Source organism: Fukomys damarensis, unplaced genomic scaffold (genome assembly GCF_012274545.1).
Source record: "Fukomys damarensis isolate Sample0158 unplaced genomic scaffold, DMR_v1.0_HiC HiC_scaffold_28, whole genome shotgun sequence".
NCBI classification, from domain to species: domain Eukaryota; kingdom Metazoa; phylum Chordata; class Mammalia; order Rodentia; family Bathyergidae; genus Fukomys; species Fukomys damarensis.
Genome location: NW_022900940.1, coordinates 8,034,821 through 8,058,195, shown reverse-complemented (window position 1 = coordinate 8,058,195; position 23,375 = coordinate 8,034,821). Strand labels below are relative to the sequence as shown.

At 36.5% G+C, this 23,375-nt stretch overlaps 1 protein-coding gene across 2 annotated transcripts in view; it reads left to right on the top strand.

Annotated features, from left to right (window-relative positions):
- Window positions 1-22,490, top strand: part of Cntn3 (contactin 3) — a 246,807-nt gene extending 224,317 nt beyond the window's left edge. For both annotated transcript variants that reach the window (XM_010629962.2, XM_010629961.2), the window contains 4 exons: window positions 7,074-7,260; window positions 18,001-18,113; window positions 18,726-18,894; window positions 20,809-22,490. In XM_010629962.2, the coding sequence (XP_010628264.1) occupies window positions 7,074-7,260; window positions 18,001-18,113; window positions 18,726-18,894; window positions 20,809-20,909 (570 nt within the window). In that variant the 3' untranslated portion in view covers window positions 20,910-22,490. The remainder of the gene's footprint in view (window positions 1-7,073; window positions 7,261-18,000; window positions 18,114-18,725; window positions 18,895-20,808) is intronic.
- Window positions 22,491-23,375: the final 885 nt, after the last annotated feature.

The following is a 23,375-nucleotide window of genomic DNA, read 5'->3' as shown; positions in this document are numbered from 1 at the left end:
TATATATATATATGAACGTCAAGCTTGTAAAACTCTTAGCAATTATTGGCTATTGTTGGATAGTGTGGAACAGATATATTTTTTAATATATAAATTTAAGTTTATATATATATATAGATATATTGATATAGATATATAGAAATGAATCTTTTAGATAAGGATATTCTCTGATTCTCTGTGAAAGTAGAATTGCACCATTGGTCGTATCAGGAAAGAGTGTTTGATTTATAGAGAGAAGAGAATCCTAGTGGAGACATCCTGGTGTATGGTTATTGTGGACAAGGTACTCTTGATTGTTTGTTCAGTGTTATTTTCCAGGGCTCAAGTAGTGTTTTGCCCTCGGGGTGGTCGGGCAAAGACATCTGTTGGAGCTATGCAAACATGTGTCCATGGATTATACACAGTTTGGGCTTCTGTGTCACTGCTTCATGTCCTTGAGCGGGCTACTAATGCTCTCCAAGGCTCACTTAAAATTGAGATAATAATAGTCAATAACTCAAAGCTTTGTTTGAGAATTGAATGACATAAAGCAGCCATTGTCAAAATGGCTCAACAAGATTTGCAGCTTCCACTTTGTCTGTTTTGAATATTGGCCTTGAGGGTGAGATTTCATTGCAAGAAAAAGAATTGAAAATCTGTGAAGTAATATAGGAATACTTAGCCTAGTCCCAGTGTGTCCCCACTGGCTATTATTCCTATTGTGGTTCAGCAAGAGCCAAAAAGATAAGAGCACTAAAAAAAAATGGAATTTACTCTTTTATACTAATTGTGGGCTGAAATGTATCGCATCTTAACTGTTTTGTGAAGAACAGCAAACAAACTTCTGGTGTAGCATGAATATTATACAGAAAGAAAAGGATGAGTAAAAATTTCTTCCCCCACGTGCTTGGTGTGTATGAAGATAAACAAGGAAAGAGAAAGATGTACTAATTGGGAAAATCTTGAGAAATAATTTAGGTAATTCTACCTAGATAAAAATGCCTTTTCTTAGTTTCAGTAATGATTTAAAAATTAACCTAGAAAATTGAATGACTTAGGAGAGTATTTATTATCAGTTGTGTGGCTAACTTTCTGGGTTGCGGTTTCCCCAGTTTGGTTTGAAAATTGTTAATAGCCCTTGCCTTTCTCTCATCTCAGTGAGGGTTGACCATGTGCTGTGTGGCATGCTGAGCACAGCATCATTAGCATCTAGACTAATTTCCTTTCTGATTTGACCAAGCAGCAGTGGAGGAGCTCGTTTCCCTGGGCTGTCATTTATTTCATCCGCTGAGCCCTTACACCCAGGCTCAGATCTTGCCTGGTGCCCTTTCGGATAGAACAAGAGAGCCAGATATGATAAAGATAAGCCAGATCTTTATCTTTTCAGACAGTGTGGGTTCCTGAGGAACAAACCTCCAAATTTCTGGCCTGGTATACACTGTCATTTCCTTTAATGTCATTTTCTGTTTTGAAAGAATAACATATTAGAGTTCACCATAGTCTGTTAAGAATTTTTATGAATAACCAGAAGAGGGAAGTTTGAAAGCACCAAATGAAAAGCATAATATTAATTACCCTGAATTGATTAGTACATAGCTTGTACAAAATTGAATTACCACACCCTATCCTCCGTACAGTTATTACTTACTAATAAAACAAAAGAAGAAAGAGTGCACCTGGGGAGAACAACTTGGATAAGCAATTTAAATCAGCCTACACTAGGGTAGAATATTTGAGGCAACCTCATAGATTTTTGTAAAAGTTTGGCAAGTAACATATCTAATGTAATATAGCAGAACGCCTAGCTGAAACTTCCTTGGTGTCATCCCCCAGCCTCCTGTTCCCAACAGCTGTTCAGAACATGTTTAAGTACCAATACTTGAATTAGAATGGAAAAAAATATTAAATATTTGAATACTCTTTTAAATGTGAAAATTCCACTGGAGAAAAGACAAGTGGGTTGAGTCTCATGCCCTATGTTTTGATAAAGAATTCACTGCACACTAGCATGAGGTGAAATGGTACATACATGAATGTAAGGCAGGCAAAATGCATTCAGGTGAATAAAATGGAAAATTGGGAGTGGGTGGAAGGGCTGGTTATGCTGGAGAGAAGGGTCTCAGTGACCCCCAATGAGTGGAGTGATGGGGTACCATAGCACCTGTGTGCTTGCTTCACTGTCGGCCAGTAGAGCTGTAGGACAACCCTCAGTGCCTGATTCCTCCCAGACACTCCACATGCTTGCTGATGGGTGCATGGGAATAAACATCTGAGCCTCTCTTTTCTCCTCTTTTTCCTCTGCCTTCTGTTGGCTAAATCCAGCGAGAAGTCAGAAAGGGCAAGGAGCTGCCCCATAGGTGGAACTGACACCCCCAGGACTGAGCAGAGGGACGAGTCCAAAAGATATGTCTGGGCTCCTATTCCTAGAAGACCTTTGAGTGCACTCTTGCCTGCTTTCTGTTTACTCTTAATGTATCCAATCTAACAGCAACATAAAGATAGTCATCTTTCTGAAACTCTTTAAGTATACCCATAGTTATTTAAGTCTACTGAGAGAGTACTTCTCACTTTGTACTTATTCTTCAATGGCCAAGAAAATGTGCCCATTATTTAATACATTATTTCTATGAAACGTGTTTCATTTTATTTTTATATTAAATAAAACCTCTGATTCAGTAGTTTTAACAGCTCTTCACAGCAGGAACACTGATTTTTGGAATAGCCATGTTACAGAAGTAGAAGTAACCTTTTAAATCCTGATACTCTTCAAGTTTGTGTTGGTTTACTTAGCAAGATAAAAATGTGTTGACTTGCAAAATGTTCTGTGGTCCTGAAGACAAACATTGCATGATCTCACAAGGAAACTGAAGTACCACTGTCTCATAGATGCATTAATTATTAAGACTTAAATATGTAGCTTGGCGAATCTCTGAGGTGGGAGAAATGAAGCATCTTTAAACTACATTTGTTCAAGTGATCTGATGATTGAACAATATTAAGTGACTAGTACAACAGCTCCCCTATCTGTGGAACATATGTCCCGAGACCCCACAGTGGATGCTAGAAACCAAGGAGAGTAAAGTTTAATGTATAAATTAAGCGCAGTGAGAGATTAGCAACAGTAACTAATAACATAGAACAATTAATAAAAATATGCCATAATAAAAGTGATGTGAATGTCCTCTCTCCCCCTTTCCCCTTCTCTCTCTCCCCACCAAAAATATTTTGCAGTATCATAGTAACCCTTCTTTGTATTCATACCCAAGGTGACACAGGGTGTGAAATTGGGGCTAAGCAGTGGCTACTGTCTACACAGGTTTGCCTGCAAACAAGACCTCCCAGGTGTCTAGTGACGAGAAAAGGTTGAGAATCACATTTTGGTCTTATTCACCCTCTTAAGTGGAATTGCCTTTTGTTTTTCCCATGTGAAACTCAAGGTGGATTTACAATAGGAAATGCATGTGTTTCTTCAGTTCTGCAAAACTTCCATTTTCCATGTGAATGTTGCTCTTATCTAATCTCTGCTTCAGGGAAAATGTTTGAAACTTTGCATCCTATCCTCAGTGCCTCTTTACTGTCATAATATTCATTTCTCTCTGCAGGCTGTGTTCTGGGCTAATTAACTTGCCCTTCAACTATTAGACTTCATCTTAATTCTTATTGCTGATTTTATTCTGTGTTTTTAACAAGCATACTTTCCAGGTCTATGCGTTCTACTTGTTATTGTGCAAAACTGGTTGATCTTTTTTCTCCATCTCCCATTCTTGTGAAATGGATTCGATCCCTCTTTAATAAACATAGACAATTTTAAATATAATAATTTAAAAATCTGTTTCACGTCACTGTTTTGTAGCTGGTCTCCCACTGGTCAGGGCTGCTGACTTTTTTGTTAGCAGGATTTCACGTTTGCTTTATAATTTGTTTTTTTCCTCTTTGCTCATCTTTGTAAATGACACCTTCATGTTTTGTCAACTTGATATTAACTCTTCTCACAATTATGGTTCTAAAACTTGTTCTATCAACATTGGCACCTTTTCTTCTCCATCCCTGCATTGTGGTTGTTCCTGTAACATTAAAATTAGCATAGAGATATTCTATTCTCTGACTTGGAATACTTTTACTATTTAAAACTGGGATATAATTGAGAGGAAAATGGGATATTTATCTTTATTATTTCTTTCTTGACTTTATTTACATTATTTAAAAATGATCTAACCTTATATAAATATTTTTGTGCCAAATATTATGAAATGTGTGAAAAGCTTACAAAAAATTGGCAATATTAATGACCCTATTTGGTTCCTTTATGTTTTAGTTCTGTGTAAATCCATTGAAATCTTTACATGAAGCTATTTAAGATGATATAATGAATTTGCAGTAACAATCGTTTGTTCAAATTTGGCATAGCTTTTCACTATGTCTAAATATTTCTACTACTTCTCAGCAACTAAGAGCTAAAAATAAATTTCTACTTCTGATACAGGGAGATTGGTTAAGTACTTTAAAACATATTCCTATCAAGAACTTTGAAGTACTTTCTATAAATGGATTTATAAAAAGAGATACTACATGCCAGTTATAAAATATTTTAGTTTTTTCTTTAAATCCGTCTCCTAAGGAACATTTTTAGGTAACTTATATTGAAGTAATTTGATAAATCAGAAAAGAGTGGCCCATGGATTAGAAGCTAGACAGCTTAGACAGGATGATCTTGATTGAATTATCTAACTTCTCTATCTCTCTACTGCCTTTTCTATTAAGTAAGGATTATTATAGCTCATTTTTTTTGTGATTTTCTCTCAGCCTATGCTATATGTCAGGCCACAAGTGTTCAGGCTGTCTATAACATTTTATTATAATTATTGATTACATGTCATTCTTAGTTAATAACTAGACAATGCTGTATGGGTAGGGAAAGCATCTTATCATTTTCGAGCCCTCTAAACCTAAGAATCCATACAGAGTTTAATATTGTTTTTTGTTTTTTGTTTTTTTTTTGGTACTGGGGATCGAACTCGGGTCCTTGCGTTTGCACGGCAGGCCACTGAACTGCTGAGCTAAATCCCCGGCCCTCAGAGTTTAATATTGGTAAACTTAAAATATCTATAAGCTGTTGGTCTGAATTGGCTGTGGCTTTGTAAAAGAAAACATGTGTTCCCTTTGGTCCTCATTCTTTGGGTTCTCATCCTTCTTTTCAAATTCTTGTAATTCACACAGCTCTGGGAACTCTGTCCAAGAGAAATACTCACAAATACACGTATAACAATGGAATTTTATATGAATTTTGAGGGTCTTATAATTATACAAACACACACACATATCCTTGATCTATCACAACACTTAGCTTGATGATTTGGATTCACTGTTTAAAAAGGGCGATTTACATTGTAATGTAATTTTTAAGACAGAATTCCATACTTGCTCATACAAAAAATAGTAACTTCCGTCTTTTGCTCAGAAAACTGAAACTGGTTATCTCCTATATATCCCATGAGCATGTTTTGTTTATCTATATGTCTTTACACCTAACCCCAAATTTGAGCAAATCCTAAATTAAGGGCATTTCACATGAATGTTAGAATTCTACTTTCCTTATATAAAAAATAGGATCTGTAAGTATAAAGTTTGTCTTCCCTCAGTCAAGCGGAACTAAGTAAGATTTCTGTTATTAAGAAAAATGTCTCTGTTCCACTTGACTTGGTCCCTGAGTTTTCTTATTTCTGCTGTATTGGGGATAAACCCAAGACCTCACACATGATAGGCAAGCACTTTGCCACTGAGCTCTATCCTCAGACCTTAACTTTGTTGTAATTGTTTGTTGTTTTGTTTCATTTTGTGCAGATCCAAATCTTTATTGCCTCTAAGACTCTGAGCACTCAGGAGCATTTGATAATTTCATTGTGCTCCAATTGCCATGTACTTGTACAATTTGTAAAAGTTATTTCCTGTTTCTGAATTTTATTATCATAACTAGAAGAGTAAATGACATTTTTGTAAGAAAGAGAGGAGAGAGCGTATTTCACTACAAATGGAAAAACTATGCCTATTGTTTCTATATGTTTTAAACATTTATGTTAACTGTATGGTTCTTGCATTAGATCATCAAATGGTAATATCCAGCCTATTCCTGCCTAAGAAATAGCTGTGCTTTGGGGCTGGGTGTGGTAGCACATGTAGTCCCAGTTACTCTGTAGGCCAAGGAGGAGGATGACTAGACTGAGAAGTTCAAGATCATCAAGGGCAACAGATTGAGACCCTGTTCAAAAGAAAAAAATAATAATTGTTCTTTTCATAATTCGTTTGCTTGTTTTGTCATTGTTGATTTTGTTTCTTTTTTTCTTAATATGTGGACAGTGCAAATTTTATAACAAAGCGTAAACTTCATAGAATGAATTGGAAGTAATTAGAAAACATGTATTTTCCTTTACTTTCCCTACATTATTCCTCTTTTTACAGGACATTTTCCTAACATTTAAGATCATTTTGCATGGCTGAAAATAATTACACATATAGACAACATGTTAATATCCATTTATATTTAAAATCAACTCTTCTAACTACTTTGTGTTTTCTCTGCTGCCTCTGTCTGCACAGGTGGACTCCTTGCCATTTGGCTGTCCTTGTAGGACAGACCAGTGGCCCGCTGGCTTTCTAATGATCTTTGCTCTGATAGTTCACTTTCTTCACAGGAGGAACTGCCACTATCCAGAGAAGGTCATGCAGGGCTGCCAGCATTCTGCACTGAACTTGGGCTGACTTGGTTAAGGGTTGAGAAATGGGAGCAGATCACTCTGTCTGGCATGTAGATTTTGCCTTTGTTCCTCTGCTTAGTAGGAGTACCAGACCTAGTAGTCCTACTCAGCAGTCTCTGAATTGATCTGCTTCATTCCTTTAGGGTTTATTATCTGTTTCCTCCTAGAGTCTCTGTTATAGTGCAATTACTGTTACACAGAACCCAACGCAGCACCTGGCACATAGTCTTCTAGAAATATTTATTGAATAAATAAAAGAAAATAAGTTCCATTGTTTGTTTTTATGAAAGTCACTGAATAGAAAAACAAGCCTTTGCATGTTTTGTAACTTCTGTCCACCAGGTTCGGTACTGGAATAATGGAGGAGAGGAAGAATCATCAAGCAAAGTGAAAGTGGCAGGAAATGAGACCTCAGCCAGACTCAGGGGCCTGAAGAGCAACCTGGCATATTATACTGCTGTCCGGGCTTACAACAGTGCTGGTGCTGGTCCCTTCAGTGCCACTGTTAATGCAACCACCAAGAAAACTCGTATGTATAATTCTCACTTTATTTAATGTTGAGGAAAATCATATTTATTAGACATGATAACCTCTTTTATCATTCTAAGGGGGCTTGGCAATCATTAGTGCTGTTGAATGATGAAAACAAAATTGGCTCCAAATGCTCATAACCCCAGAGCCCCCATATATCCCTGTCTTCATGATCTCCCCAAATCTACAGGTCTTAACACTGTATAAAATGAATGTGTACCTCTTAAAAAAACTTAATCTGGGGTGTTCAAATTAATCTATCCAGATTTTTAAAATGTGATTAGTTTTTTCGGGTTTACGTTCATATATTTTTATTCCCCAAAGCTTAGGGTTTACTAATAAGCATAAATAAACATAAACATAAATTTTTTAGAAACACTAAATAATTAGAAGTGATCTTTTTCCTTCTATTCTTTCTTGCATCATCCAAAAAATGGCAATGTGCATTCAAAGTGTATCATCAGAAGATGCTAGTTCCCACAAATAATTTGGTACAACATTTTAAAAAGTCTCCCCAGGAAGGGCAATATTTCCTTGAAAGCTGAGTCTTTGTTAGCTATAAATTACAGGTAATTTCCTGAGCTTGAATGATGAGTTATAGCTAAATGGAGCCCAAAAGAGAGCCCCTGGCTCGCACTGTGGATTGTCCCACAAATATTGCCACTAAAGTGAGAGCACAGTGTGTTTAATTGTTGTGTTGTATTTGATGCTTTCTCTCAATGCTCCTGTTTTAGTTGCTGCTGTTGTTGTCATCGTAGGTGAAAGTGACAGAGAATATTCCGTGCCCCAACTGCTTGTTGCCCATTCTGTTTTTGCTCCCATCCCAAAGGCAAGGAAAAGGGTCACGAAGGGCTTAAATAAGTTTAGTACATTGATAGTTTTACTTGCAGTTAGTTTTCTCATTTATTTTCAAAATGTGTTTTAGTGAATGCTTTATTGACTTTGCATGCGAATGAGTTCAGTGTTTTCTTGGCTGTGAATTTGAAGAATGCATTCCTGATTCCCTGTGTTATATCCAGATTTGATAGGAAACATGCATGTGTTGGCTAAAATTGCTAAAAACTCCAATAATATAAAATTGAATATAATGAACAAATATCATTATTGGTGGTTTAAAACATATGTAAAACATAATCCTAGTACTTTAGATTTTAATAAACCAGTATTAATTTAGTCAGCAAAGTACATATAGAAAAAATGGGTGGCCAGCAACTTACACAGTAAACATTGCAGAGCAAAACTTTAGCAAGGCAACATTTTAGTCCTTTTAGTAGCATCCATTTGTAAGCAGCAACTTTAACAGCATCCTTGACTAGTTATTCGGAGAAGCCTGAGCCAGACTCGGCTGTGTGACTCATGGCTGCTGTTAGACCAAGCAACCTGTGGATAGGAAAATACATCAAATGAAAATGTTCCATATTTACATCTTTTCATTAGATAAGTTTGGCTGTCCAGTAACAATTCTGAATTAGTATGGCTTAACCACATCATTATTCATATATTCAAAATGCAGTGTAATCATTAACTTTCCATTTCTGGGACAAAATACCTGATACCTGCAATTTAAAGGAAGAAATGTTTACTTTAGCTCGCAGCTTCTAGGGAGTCACTGTCCGTGTTCTCCCGATTCTAAGGCAGGAGCATCATGGTAGAAAAACGGTGAGAGGCATCCGGAAGAGGAGAGCAGAGGAAGAGCCTCAGAGAGGAAGAGGCAGGGACCAGATAGGGTCCCCAAGGCCACGCCTCCGTGACCCGCCCACACTCACCAGCGCATCTGTTTTACTCCTCTTAAGTGTCTTTTAGTCCGGCAAGTTGATAGTCAAAATTAAGGTCACACACAGCATTAATCAAAACTTCGGATTCCCAAATATATGCAAACAGGTATATTTGGCTCTTCTCTCAAAGTTGATGTAATCGCTCGCTAGAAAATATAATTATAAGAGATAATGTCATGTCACCCTGAGATGGAGAAAAAGTGAATTGGGAAGACAAAGATAGCGACTGAATGTGAGTTAATAGGAATACTATGATCATGTACAAAGAATGAAATAAAATTTTAAAAAGAAGCCAGTCCCTTTTACAATTTCGAGCTAGTATATAAATACCTAATCTAAGTTAGAAATGTGCACATAGCAATGAGATTGTATAGTATTAATGGTTAACACTTGGTGAGTGATTTCTAGTGCTGGTTCTCAGCACTTTCCATGTATTGATTCTTAATTCTCACAGCAACCCTGTGACTTGGAAGCTATCGGTGTCCTCACTTTAGAAATGAAAAGGCTAAAGGTTGTGTAACTTTACAGAGATGGCACAAAAAATAACAGGAGAGTCATCCACATTCAACCATAGTGGTAACCACCGTGTCATCCTTTCTCTCAACCATATAATTAGAACACTTGCGACTCATTCAACAGCAGTATTTGTTGTGATTTTTGCATTGGGCTTAGGAACTGGATGAGATGATTGTAGACAGGACCAGTGCCAGTGGAACTGTAGTTGGTTGAGAATTTCTACAAAAACCGAATAAAATATATTTTAAAAATACATTCCCATTGCTGCAGTTCAACTGAAGCCTACACATGGACCTGTAGGTGTTATTAAGGAACAATTTTTCTGTATTGGATGGGAAATTCATACAAATAACTAAAACCTCTAGACAGTAAAACCCCTTGACATTAAAAGGAATATATGGTAAATTTTAAATTTCATACTGATAGTTTTCCAACATGTACCAAAATGCAAGTAAGATAGAAGCTTCTAAAGCTATTTATGATATTATTACTAATAGCTTTAATAGTCTTGCTAACTTGTGATGTAATTTAACTTCATATCCTACTTAAGGTTTTTATTAAGACTCAAGAATATTAGTTTGAAGAGAGCTACCTGTGTGTCTTAAGTATGAAGAACTAAGGTAATATTTTCCTATCTGTCTTCACCTGTGGTTTGTAAACTTGGTATAGAGAGAATATTTTTGTGCCTCATTCACTCAGGCCCACTGCCCAGTCCTAGTGCAGGACATGGCAGCAACTCCTTAAGTGCTGAGCAGGTGGATGGATGGTTGAATGAATAAAACCTAAAGAAGCAGGCCAGCCTGAAGTACTATTATTAATCAAGTGCTCTTCCCTTTGATTGCACATTGTGAATTCCAAACACTTACTTCAGCCTTCTCCATCTTGCTTACCGTGTTTGCTTGGAGTACTCATAATCACAGCATTCTATATGCAAGGCTTTCTATCAATAAAGAGTGTAGGAGATATTCTGATTAAAGTAAAATACAAGGATTCTCAAGTTAGGTATGATAGCTTCCATTAAACACTTAATTTTTAATATCCAAATACTTGTGTTTTTAAAGACATTTTTATGCTAACAGCCCCTTTAATTAGCCTCTTTAAGTAATCAAAGATGAGTTTTCATCGTATGCAACTCAGAAAGAGAGCCAACTCTTAACACCATCATCGTTCTAATGAAACTGATAAGGAACATTTGCAGATGGCTTTAAAATAATGAGATGTGATTTCTAAAAGAAAATACATCAAGAGTCTTAAGCCCAGAGTTTTTAAGAATCTGTAGGACCAATATTCTTTGGTAATTCTGGTTTTCATTGTGGATGGATCCAAGATCTTAAACAACATCTTCAGGAGATGTGTAGTACAAACTTGAACTGAATATTCCTTATATGTAGATCTTGATCACGCCTCCCAACACAGTTTAAGCCTGCCTCTTCTACAGAATTCTCAAATTCAGCAAATTTAACTGTATTATTTCAGATCCTCAGGATCAAGATCTCACAGTCACCCTTGACATTTATTTCTTTTGTACCCAATAGCTGATCCAGAATCTTCTAACTTTATCAAGAACCTTCCACTTCTTACTTTGTCGAGTGTTGGTTCCAGAATCCATGCAGCCTCCTTTGGGTCAGGGAAGGGGGCTCCCTCCTCACTGTCCTCATACCTGTTCCTACTGTCATCTGCCTTAGACTAGAATGATTATGATAGCCAGGCGTGGTGGCACACGCCTGTAATCCCAGCACTGGAGAGGCTGAGGCAGGAGGATCGCTGTGAGTTCCAGACCAGCCTGGGCTACATAGTGAGTTCCAGTTCAGTCTCCATTACATAGTGAGACCCTGTCTCAAAAATCCAAAAAATAAAAATAAAAAAATAGAATTATTCTGATGGTTCACAACGCTACTGAAAACTTGCCAGTCACTTTCTGTCCACTCCAGATGAATAGGATACTAAATCCTTCAAATCCCCAACACAGCCTATACAATTCCTGCCCCAACTCTTTTCCTACCATTTTCCAGCTTGCTTATCCCACTTTTACTTCAGGACCTCAACGTTTGTGTCTCCCCTCATGGAAAACACTTTCTGGAGATGTCCTTATGACATTGTCCCCTTATCTCTGATGCCTGAAATAATCTCAGAGCCAGCTGGTGCCATATTATTAGGTGTAGCCTTTATCCCCTAATGTGTCCTACCTCCTTCCCTGCTTTGTTCCTTGTGTGCACCACTTGGAGCCACTACACAAACTCCATGTTAGGTCAGCTCCTTCAGGACAGAGGTTTTGCCTGGTTTGACCATTGCTCTGCCTGTCGAGCTCTCTCTGGTTTCTCAGCAGTGGTAGTCGGTGCCCAGTCCAGCAGGTATTTGTTGGGCAGTGACTCTCTCCATCCTCGTCTGTGTTCAGGAGGGGTTCATCATTTTAACACAGCTCCTTTGGAGGGCAGCAGTACTGCCCCCAGCGTGGACTCGTTTCTGTCCAAACACTGGGGAAAGAGCGCTTCTTTCTGTTCATTTTGTTTGGCTTTTTATTGGCTCATCTCAAGTAATGTCTGTCGGTGAGCTAGGTGTTACAGCCACTGTTAGGAAACTCTGTTTGGCCTGGCCTGGGTTGCACACCAAGATACTCCAAAAAAAGAGGATCCTATTTTCTTATGCCTCCGTTAATTATTGTATATGTGCACCCACTTGGGAAAATAGTGTAATATTAAATGGTACCGTTGGTTCTACCCTTGAGGTTTTGCTCTTCCAAACAGAATGCTCCTCCAAGTAAACTGAGGCAAACTCAGTTGCCTGGGGTTAAGGGCACCAATTAGATGTATCCTCGGGAAATGAAAAAAAAAATGTGAATGGTGGACACTAAAAGAATGAGTTTAAATACCTTAGAGATGTTTGAAACAATGAAGATTCCTGCTTCAAATGACATCTGAAGCTTCCAAGTTTTCATATAACAATTTAAATGCATCATCATCCTTTCTAAGTTATAGTTCAGTCTACATAAAAATGCAAGAGGTGCCAAATTGTATTTGTAATCTACCTTCTCAATGTTTGTAATTTCTTTGTTCCTCTTTTACTGATATTTACCTAATATTGTTCTTAAAATTGAATTAACCATAAATAAATTTTTAAAAATAAAATCTAATTTTCTGGGTAATGCAGAAGTAGAACCATTGCCATAAATAGATGTTAACAAAATAATGTTAAGTAGCAATGAATAGAATGAAAAGATGGGCCATCTGCCCTTTTAACTATTTATAATATAACACTTTCCTATACAAAAATCTTATGTTTATGATGTACCTGTTAAGGGAATATTAAAGGTCTGTTATCCTCTCTCTTTGAGTCCAACTTTCTTCTCAAACTAATGAAAAAATTACAAGAAAATTTCTCTTTAGGTTACTGAATGGCATATGTTGCTTTTCTATGTTTCATGTCCCATATATTTGTGATTTGCTTGTGACATACAAAAAAATCACACATATGGAATGTGGCTTATTAATAGGCATTCTTCATATTTAGAAGTGATTTTTCTGCTGTCTGTGGGTATGAATAAAGTTATTTCTGATTTTATAAGGTCTGAAGAAAGGTAATAATATAATATTGAACTTTACCAGAATTCAGTGAGTTTCAGCTAATACAGAATCAAGCATACCTCAGGCTAAACATGTAAATCATCTGAACTTTATGAAGTGCTATGCCACTTTTTTGAGAAATCTGTCCCGCTTTCTTCTAAGTCTTCTAGATCATTGTAAATTTTCTGCTTATACTTTGGTTTGCAGTCTGAGATATTTTCATTATCTAAACAAAACTTTGTCTCAAGGAAATTCCTAGTCTTTTAAAACAAAAGCCTGCATGTTATACATTGGACTAAAAGGCCAGTCTTCTCTGAGTTTGGGGTGATTAACATGTAAATTTTGTGTGTGTTTTAAAACAGTTTCCTATGATCCGAAATACGTAGTCTATTTATAATACTTTCAGTGGTTACAAAACAAATATCTCATTATTGGAGAGAAGGTGACTTTTGGTTATTTGATTTTTATACAATGCTGTATGTTTAAGCAGCTTAATTACAAATGTTGATGATCCTCTCAAGTGAAGTCCAAATGCAGAGTACTTTTCAGCTATTGGTGATGATATCCACTTAACAAGAAAGTCATTTTACTACCATCAGGTGGCCAAGAAAAAAAGTTAAGAAACATACTGTGTTGTGTATAATTAATCACAGCAAGCATATGTTTGTAAAATTTCATATTTTCAGAGTAAATGCTGGCTTCATGATCACCATCATGAAGATACCACCCTTGAAAACTCCAGAAAATAATGCCCTTGATGTTAACAGCCTCTATTTTTTATTCTACAAAGAAAACTGAATTTATTATGGAAAATTGTGGACAAACAAAAATTTTAGAGAAGAAAATAAAAATCATCCAGTCTTTTCACTCAGAAATATCACCATGAATCTCATTTATCTTCCCGTGTGTATGGTCTGTGAAAAGTTTCTCATTCAGTGGAGATTATGTTTGATATTTAGTTACTGGTATCTCATAATAGTGTGTGTATGTGTGTGTATGTGTGTGTGTGTGTGTGTGTGTGTGTTTCCATTGTCATAATGCACCAAAATTGATTTAGTCATTTTCTAGTGGGTAGATGTGTCTTATATTGCCAGGTGTCTCTATTCATAGTATTTTCAAAGTGATCATTTTTAGGCAGATGTCTACAGACCTAGCAAAATCTATAAAATAAAATCCATAAGTCAGATACACAGAAGAGTATGAGGCATTCTTAAATAATAATAAACCCTTTTGGGAATAATACTAGAATGGAATTAACATGAGAAAATGAAAAAAATGGAAACAAAATCTTTGTAGATAGGGAGAGATGGAGGAGTTGAAGGGAGGGCAGGGGAATGGGGAAAAAATAAGAACCAAGATGGATAACATAAAGGTGAAGATTTCCAATGATGCATGTCTTTATATTGTGTACCTGCAATGTACCAATATAATTGAAAATATAACACTTAAAATTATCTAAATAATCCTATAGTCTGTCAGCTAGTAGTGTGCTATAAATCTAGTGATATTCCTCCTTCTTATTAAATAAGTTAGTTTTTACCATTTTTCTCTTCGGCACACTGCCAATAATAGGCTTTGACTAGCAAAAGAATCTAGATTATGAACATTGCCAAGTAGTTTCTGAAAAAAAAAAATAGAAATGTAGACCACATGTCAAGTTAAGTCCAGTAAAATTAGGAACTCAGCCTGTTCTGAACTGTGCTTCCGCATGGGATATAACACAAAAGATGAACTTAGAAGTTCCAGAAAATACGCTGCCAGCTATCTCCTGCCTGTTCCCCCTTCGTTACTTATCTTTCATGCCTGTAAAACAGTTTGTTGTGTGGCTTTAAAGCTGTTCGCAGTCCTGATTACATCCGTCACATTAGGTGGGTCTGGGCTGCAGAACCTCAGTGTCTTTTACCCTTACTAAAGTTCACCCTGAGTGAGATTCCATCTTCACCCCAGGATCCAGACATTCTCTGGAACATGCTGGTCTCATGGCAGAGAGGAAGGAGAAAGGCAAATCATGGTGCTTGGTGTTCTTTTTTATTTAAATGGCCACATTAAAGTGGCCCATTTCCCTTCATCTTACATGTCATTGATGGAAGCCAGTCTGAGGAGGAGGCCTGGTGCCATGAGATGCCAGTAAGAAGGCGCAGCGTACCTTCCCACAGAGAACTCCCATCCCGTGGCCAAGCCTCATGCAGGCGAGGTAGACAGAGAAGCCTCGGGGAATTAAATAGCCCCTGGGAATCCACATCACACCTCTGACTTTTTGGGTACCTTAGCACCCTCCAGTGGTGCTAATAAGTGCATATTAGCATTTTTCAATTACAGTAAAGTATACCTAAGGTTAAAAACCATCTTAAGCATTTTTTAAGATCTAGAAAAACAGTGCTGAGGACATTCATAGTGCTGTGCAACACACCAGTGGTCAGAACTCTCATCACCCTGCAGAACTGAAGCTCTCTAGCCATTTAACAATCCCCAGGTCCCCTCTGCCAGCCTCTGGCAAACCCCCATTGTACATTCTCTGTGAATTCACTGGGTTAGATATACAAGGCAAATATATTTGTGTTTTTATAATTTGCTTATTTCACTTTAGCATAATGTCCTCAAGGTTCATCCATGTTATAATATGAAGCAGAATTTCACTGCTTTTTAAGGCTGAACAATATCCCATTATATGTCATAGTTTAATTAATTTTTTCTCTTTCTTTATTCAGTACTGGGGATTTAACCCTCGGATATTCTACAACTATGCCTTTTTATTTTTTATTTTGAGTAAGATCTTGCTGAGTTGTCCAGACTGGCCTCAAACTTGGGATCTCCCTGCCTCAGCCTTCCTAGTAGCTGAGATTACAGTTGTGTGCCCCATGTCCAGTTTCCGCCCACCTTCTGACTACTATAAATGATGCTTCTGTGATAATAAGTATACAAAATTTTTAGCAATCTGGATCTAGATGACCTTTTATAGGAATGAGCTTTATTGCAACACAATTATATAATTAATAAATTATATAAAAGCACCAGAGATATAAAAAGACATTTAAAAAAAACCAAAACATTATTTTAAGGTGGTCCACATTTTTTGAAATTTAAAAAAATTTAAATGGAACATTTCGCTTCATTTTTAGAGTAGCAAAATATAACTAATATGTCACTAGTTATTGTGTGAATATTACTGTTTGAAATGAGGTTAAAATAGATATTTACATTTTTCAAAAATAGCAAAAATGACAAGTTGTAAATGACTAGTGCTCAGGAAACACTGATAGGATTCTAGAACAGCAATCAGACTCAAACCCTTTTATTTTTTTCTTTCTTTCTTTTCTCTCTCTCTCTCTCTCTCTCTCTCTCTCTCTCTTTTTTCTCATTTCAACTACTCATTTCAGGCTGAACTCACTCACCTCGTCTGTTTTGGGACTCACACATGATAAACTCCATCTTGCAGTCATTTCTTTTGTAAGACTGCTATCGGGAGTGGCGATTCCACCCAGATGACTGGAGCTTTCTGTAACCTCCTAGCACACACGCTTTGGTAGGACAAACCATACTTGGTATCTTCTCTAAGCAACATCACATTGAAGCTGTCCGTGTAGTGGCCACAGGGAATCCCAGTTGGTGGGGCAGGATTCTAACAAGTGTGCCACCGTATCTTTGGGATTGAGCAACCAGAACATGCTTATTAGGATCTTAACACTAAGCAATTGCTGTTATACAATAGGTTTGTTATTATCACAGGATTGCAGCTTGGACATATTAGCTGACCTAAACTCACGGTTACTATCCGATCAAAAATTTTTTTAAAAAATGAAAACGACAAAGAAGAGACAATGAAAAGCATCCACCAGGAATGTAATCTTGTCTGGGGTTATTAGTCACATAAATGTACCTGAGAGTTCCTCCCATCTGTAAGTCCAGCTGTATTTTCCTCATGGCTTAAGTCATTGGTGTTTAGGAATTTCTCTACAGGGGCAAGCTTTTCTATCATTTTCCCATTACAAATTCAGTTAACCAAATCACATCCTGTGGTTAAATCCACAAGTACAACACATTTCAGCACTGTTGGAGAGCAGTTGTGATGCTGTTGACAAATGAGTCCAATATTTGTTGTTTCGTGATTAGCAATAAACCTAGACGTCAGTGTTCCATCTGCATTAGCTGTTGGCAGCCGCTACTGACCCTTCCCCCTCCCCAAGAGTTTCTGGTCTGGAATTCATGAGAGGGAACTAAACTATGAATCTAACTTTATAAACCTGAAAGAGTTTCATTAATTCTCTAATGGAATTCTCATTAACTTTTTAGTGCTTTGCCTTATTTTTCTTAAGAATTGATTTACATTCGGAAAAGGACTTTAAAAGATAGAAGCTGGGTCGCAATTTTTCATGTGTGTAGCTATTCATGAAAATAAATCTAAGTAATCCTTATTTTTTATTGCTTCCCATTTTCCCCATCTCATCATACAAGGCTAGCTTAAAAATCACCCACACTTCATTTCTTGTGACTTTAATCTGCTCATTTGGCAATTTCTCTCAGCCTTCTGTGTTAACAAGTTACTCTGCCTGCCTTCCTGGGCTCATCAGCAACTGTCCCTCTAGTGGTGAATAAAGGAATTTGCTTTTGTCCAACTCCAACGTGTTTTCCAAGAGATAGCAAATGCATTGTGAAATGTCTTAAAAGAGATGATGAATACAATAAAGTGAACTTTCTCACAATTTAATTGAAATGCCCTGTAGAAAAGAAATGTGGCTACTCTTTTTTTCCTAATCCCATCTGTATATCACACATTACCAAGAGGGTGATCTACTTCCAACTTCCCTCCTGTGATAGTTATTTATCTGCTCCACTGAAAATACTACTCTGTGCTCAAATCAGTTTTAATTTCTCATCTTGCATTTCAAGCTCCCAGTCAGCCACCAGGAAATGTCGTCTGGAATGCGACAGATACTAAAGTGTTACTTAACTGGGAGCAAGTGAGAGCAATGGAGAATGAATCTGAAGTCACAGGATATAAAGTAAGTTGCATAATTTCCAGTGCTTTGTTCCCCTACTTCTGGAAAAACTTTTCCAGGGAGACTAGGTTGTAATGATGTTGGCAAATGTTGTTGATATGGTTTCCATAATCTAGTTGTGACATAGGTATCAAGGTTTCATGAACAAGGGTATTTTCCCTGAATATCTCACTTGTTAAATATAAACCTCCATGAAGTAATTCTGCTTGTATGGCAATTTTGAACACAATTTTTGTAAATTGTGTTTCGATGATTTTTTTACTTCTGATACTCATTATAGATTATTTTTAAATCAAATGAAAGTACTGGCTCTGATTCCTTTGTTGGGCACTCAGGGCCCACATAGCAGAGGCCTGTCCTGTCTCTTCAGCCTCACCAAACACTTAACCTATCTGAGCTCTTCCATGGAAGAAGATCATTCTTGCACCACCTCCTTGCTATACAGTACTTGGTGATTCTCCTGTGTGCTTCTCCGTAATCTAAGACCTACGGATAGATCTGGGAATGCAGTTTATATTCTAGTGGATGCAGAATAACTTTACTGTGACAAGAGAAGGTTTTGTAAAGAAAATAAAAGCAGACAGCATAAGAACTGTATTTGTTTGTGCATTTTAGGTTTTCTATAGGACTAGCAGTCAAAACAGTGTGCAAGTGTTGAACACAAATAAAACTTCAGCTGAACTTTTGCTGCCCCTTAAGGAAGACTACATTATTGAAGTCAAGGCCACAACAGATGGAGGGGACGGCACCAGTAGTGAACAGATCAGGATTCCGAGAATTACCAGTAAGTTGGTAGTGCTCAGTTTTCCCACTGCTTCCATCGGGGTTGCTAGACCATAGTGAGGAACCCTAGTGCCCTTCGGCCCATCTGCTCCCAGCACACACGCTCATCATGCCAGTGCTGAGAAGGTTTTGCAACATCAGTGATAAGAGCAGAAGGAAAATCTCAGGAGTGGTGCAAAATGGCGAGAAAGATGAAGACAGGAGGAAAAGACTGAAAAATATTTAGTAAACTTTTATTTATTTGGATTATTTTCCTCATTCTGAGCTGTGCTTAAATGTGCCTTTGGGTAAGCTATGCAAACAGAATTCCCAAGGTTTTCTCAAGAGCAACATGGAACCCGCACGCTACTTTTAAGATCTTTAATACTCCTACAAATCATTAATAAATGTCATCAATTCTTTCAGTAGAAAAACTAACATTGTTTAGGTTATAAGGCATGTATGTGTGCCACACAAAAAGTTACCAATATTTAGAGAATTCTGTTTCTAATTTCCAAGGAGGTTCCCAAAAGTTTTTTTTTTCCTCAAAATTGAAATGAAACCTATTTTATTATAATAATTTCACTTTTGGGGAAGGGAAACAGACTTTGGCATATATATTCTATCAGTGACGATGGTACAAAAAATTCATCTTCCCTTACAAACCCTATGTCTGGATGTCTCAGTAATGTAGAGCTCTTCTTTTCTTCATTCTCTATTGTATGGTTTCTAGTGACATGAATAACTTTGTTTCTTGTTTCCTTTGATTGGTGGGAGCTTCCTCTATGGGAAAAGAAAATGGCTGAAACTACTAACTGAAAAGAAAGAGAGATAGGAAAACTTGGAGAAATTCTGTCTTTCTATAAAGTCATAGTCTGCCATCCTTAGAAAAAGCAAACTAAGCTATATAATGAAATTGGAGCTACTTATCTTGGAGCTGAGTTCTGCAAAGGTCCATAAAAAACATTTCAGACTGTAGATACTTGTAGACCAAAACAGGAATAAAATCATGTTTATTATTTTTAATGTAGGTTTTTAAAATAATTAGCACAGACTTCGTGTTCCCCGAGTGAGGCAAGGTACAGAGTTCACAGGACAATATGGCCAAAACCATATTGTTCAGCAAGAGCTTCTCTGCTTTGGCAGGGGCAGGCACAATTAGCATTTGGGACTGCTGAGTCAAGAGTAGCCTTTTCATCTGACATCCACTGTCTTGCTGAGTTCGCAGAAACTGGGACTGCACAGGGCTGTCTCTGAAAATGGAGCTTTCATTGATTGCTTTTAAAAAATGATCTTTTATATTATGCATAATAATTTATCTGCATAACATAGAAACAAGCAGATTTTTAAAATCCTTGTCCAATGAAGCTTTCTTTAATTAAACCACTGAATTACCCCACAGTTGTTTGTGATCAAGTGTAATTATTTTTAAAATGATTAAGTTGTTTTTCCAATTTCAATTAAAGTTAATACTAGATGAACAAAGCTTGTAACATTTGAGAACACTTAAAACACATCAGTGCTTTTATGTTCTGGGCAACAAGCACATGCTGTTGTTGATGCACAAACTAAGGACTAATTTGTGCTCCCAGCATAAGATAATGCCATAATTTGAGGTGTTTTTTTTAATATATATAGGAGAGGCATTGCTTTTAACTTGTGTCTTAGTCTGTTTAGACTGCTCTAATAAAATTGTGGGCAGGGCATCTTAGAACTACAGAGATTTATCTCTCACAGCTTTGGAGACTGGGAAGTCCAAGGTCCAGGTACCACCTCACTCAATGTCCATTCTCAAGGGCCCCATCTCCAAATGCCATCACACTGAGGGACAGGGTTTCCAACATGTGAGTTCTGGATGGAAAACCAGCCGCCTCCAGCACCCTGATTGCATATTGAATCTCTCTGTTAATGCGCTGTTTATCATCATCTTCGACAGGTATGGATGCAAGGGGATCATCTTCAGCCATCTCGAATGTCCACTCTGTGCCGAGTTACATACCTGTGGCACTGTTCTTCATTGTAAATGCCCTGTGGTGATGTTTATTCTTTTTAAATCATTTACTGGAAAGTTAATTGGTTACCAGAAAAAAAAGTGCTTTCATGAAACAGTGATTGTGCATGTTTTTTTATTTTCAACTCTGTTTTTAACTTTCTACTTCACTATAGGTAAAATATGAATATAATAAAAAACAGTAAATCCTTTTAGAGGAATCTGAAATGCCTTAATATTTACTTGATAAACCAAAGGAATTTACATATCACGTATTGCAGTCTTTTGATAGAAATGTTCTTAAGCAATGAGTTTATCACTGCCTATGATAAAGATTCACTCCCACATAGCCACAAACACACACATTTTTTTAACCATGGAAATGTTAAATCCATTTAACAGAATTTAATCCAAATGATCTTTTCCCAGTATCACAACATTAATTGTAAGACTTAATCCATATCATTTTAAAATGGTTACTTAAATCCCTAAAGGTGAAAACTACATTTAAACAATTATCCTGTTAGAAGGGGGTGGCATGTGTTGCTGGAAGACGCTTTTTTGGAGCTCAGGAGAATTCAGTGTCTTTAGTGTACTGCTAAATTATTGTGAGAATTTAGGTATCACTTTGCTTTCTGTACCTCTCAATAAAATGTGGTGGTAATAATATCCATCTGATCTGCCTCTGCACCATGAATTAGTTTTTAAAAATTGAAAATAAAATGTGAAAGTGCTTTATTAAACCAAATGCCAGGTTCCTGTGCAAACTGTTAATGGATTTCCTTAAGCATATAAAATGCATGAAGATCGGCTGCATCTTTTAAGCTAGTATTCTACACTCTAGACAATACTCTGTTGCGTTCAGTAATGGGAAAACAATGTTTTGTCCTTTTTGATATTTTAAAACATAATTTTAAAAAGAATTATTTTCTTCCCACCTAAGAATAAGCTCTCAGGCTTTATTACAACCCAGTTGAGAAAATAAGGAATGATCAAAATCTCAACCCAAATATTAAACAAAATCCACACAATTCTTTGTTTCCACTTTCTGATTTCATTAAAGGATCTTCTCTCTTTTGGATGGCAGGGAGGGTTTTTTAATGAAATCCCACTGTCTATCTCAGTGAGTCAGGCAGGCTTTTTAGTTCCTGAGTTAAAAACTTGGAATAGAACATGATGCTGGTACTGACTCTGATATGTATGATTCAGTCTTTCAATATGTGGTTTTCAAAGGATTGTTGAAGGCATGATTTAATAGCAGCGTGTAAGGAGTATATGAAAATTGGCAGATAGATTGAGTATTAGACTCTCAAAATCAATTTTTTACCCCTTTCCTACCAATTTCACATTCCTCTGGAACTTGTTTGTATTTCCAAAGATACCAGAATTTGAAATTGACAGTTCAACTCTAGAAAAAGATTAAAAATTAGCAAAATTTTGATATCTTCATAAAGTACCATACTTTGTTCAAGATAAAGTCATGATATTCACAGGAGAAAAAAATGTAACTTTCTCTGTAAAGTGTGTATATACTGTAAATAAGTAGAAAAAAATCTGAATAACTAGTACATTTCATATGACCATTGTTATTTCCACTGAAAAAGTGGGGAAACACTTTCTCCAATACTTGTTTTTTATGCTACATGTGATGGAGCTGTACCTTTTTATTAATTAGTAATTCCTATAATATGTTCCTACATTTTTTTCATTTTCAAGATGATCACTCTCTTGTTTCATGTTATTTCTAGTAATGTATCTCCATGAGATATGGAAATTTTTTCATATTGAAAAGAGTAAAATTTATCTTTAAATTTCTGTGTGTGTACCCTATGGTTATCTGTATGTACTATTTTCTATTCTAATAAAATTTATAACAATCAAAGGGTCTTGCATTATTAATTTAGTACGGTTAAAGAAGAACATCTACGGGGAAAATAGACATAATAGTTACACTGATGTTATTATTTCTTATATCTTTTGGTTTTCTAAGAAAGTATTGTAAAATTATTTTTAGACTCTACTGGTTCAGTAAAATCATCAATTTGAGATGATCTCTTTGTAAAAGACACTTTGGCTGTGTGGAGAAGGGGAATTCACCTTAGAGAATTATGATATCCAATTTCTTCTGATTCATTTGGTTACAAGTTGATTCACATTTAAAGTATTCACATTTAAAGTATTTTCCTTAAAGAAAAAAATATGAGAAAACGAAAAAATGGAAATAAAGTGTTTGTAAAGGGGGAGGGGAGGAAGGGGTAAAGGGAGGTAGGGACAAGGGGAAAAATTAGAACCAAGACCTGTCATGTAAAGGTGCAAGATCCCAATGATGAATGTAACTGTACTGTATACCTAAAATGTACCAATAAACTCAATGAAGGAAAAAAATATAAAGTATTTTCCCTCCAAATTAATATCCATTTTATCACATTCTTCACAGACTTTCTCCTTGGTATGAGTTTAGAGATTTCCTTCTTATGATCTTTGTGGTGTAATGTATTCTAAATGCTTAAAAA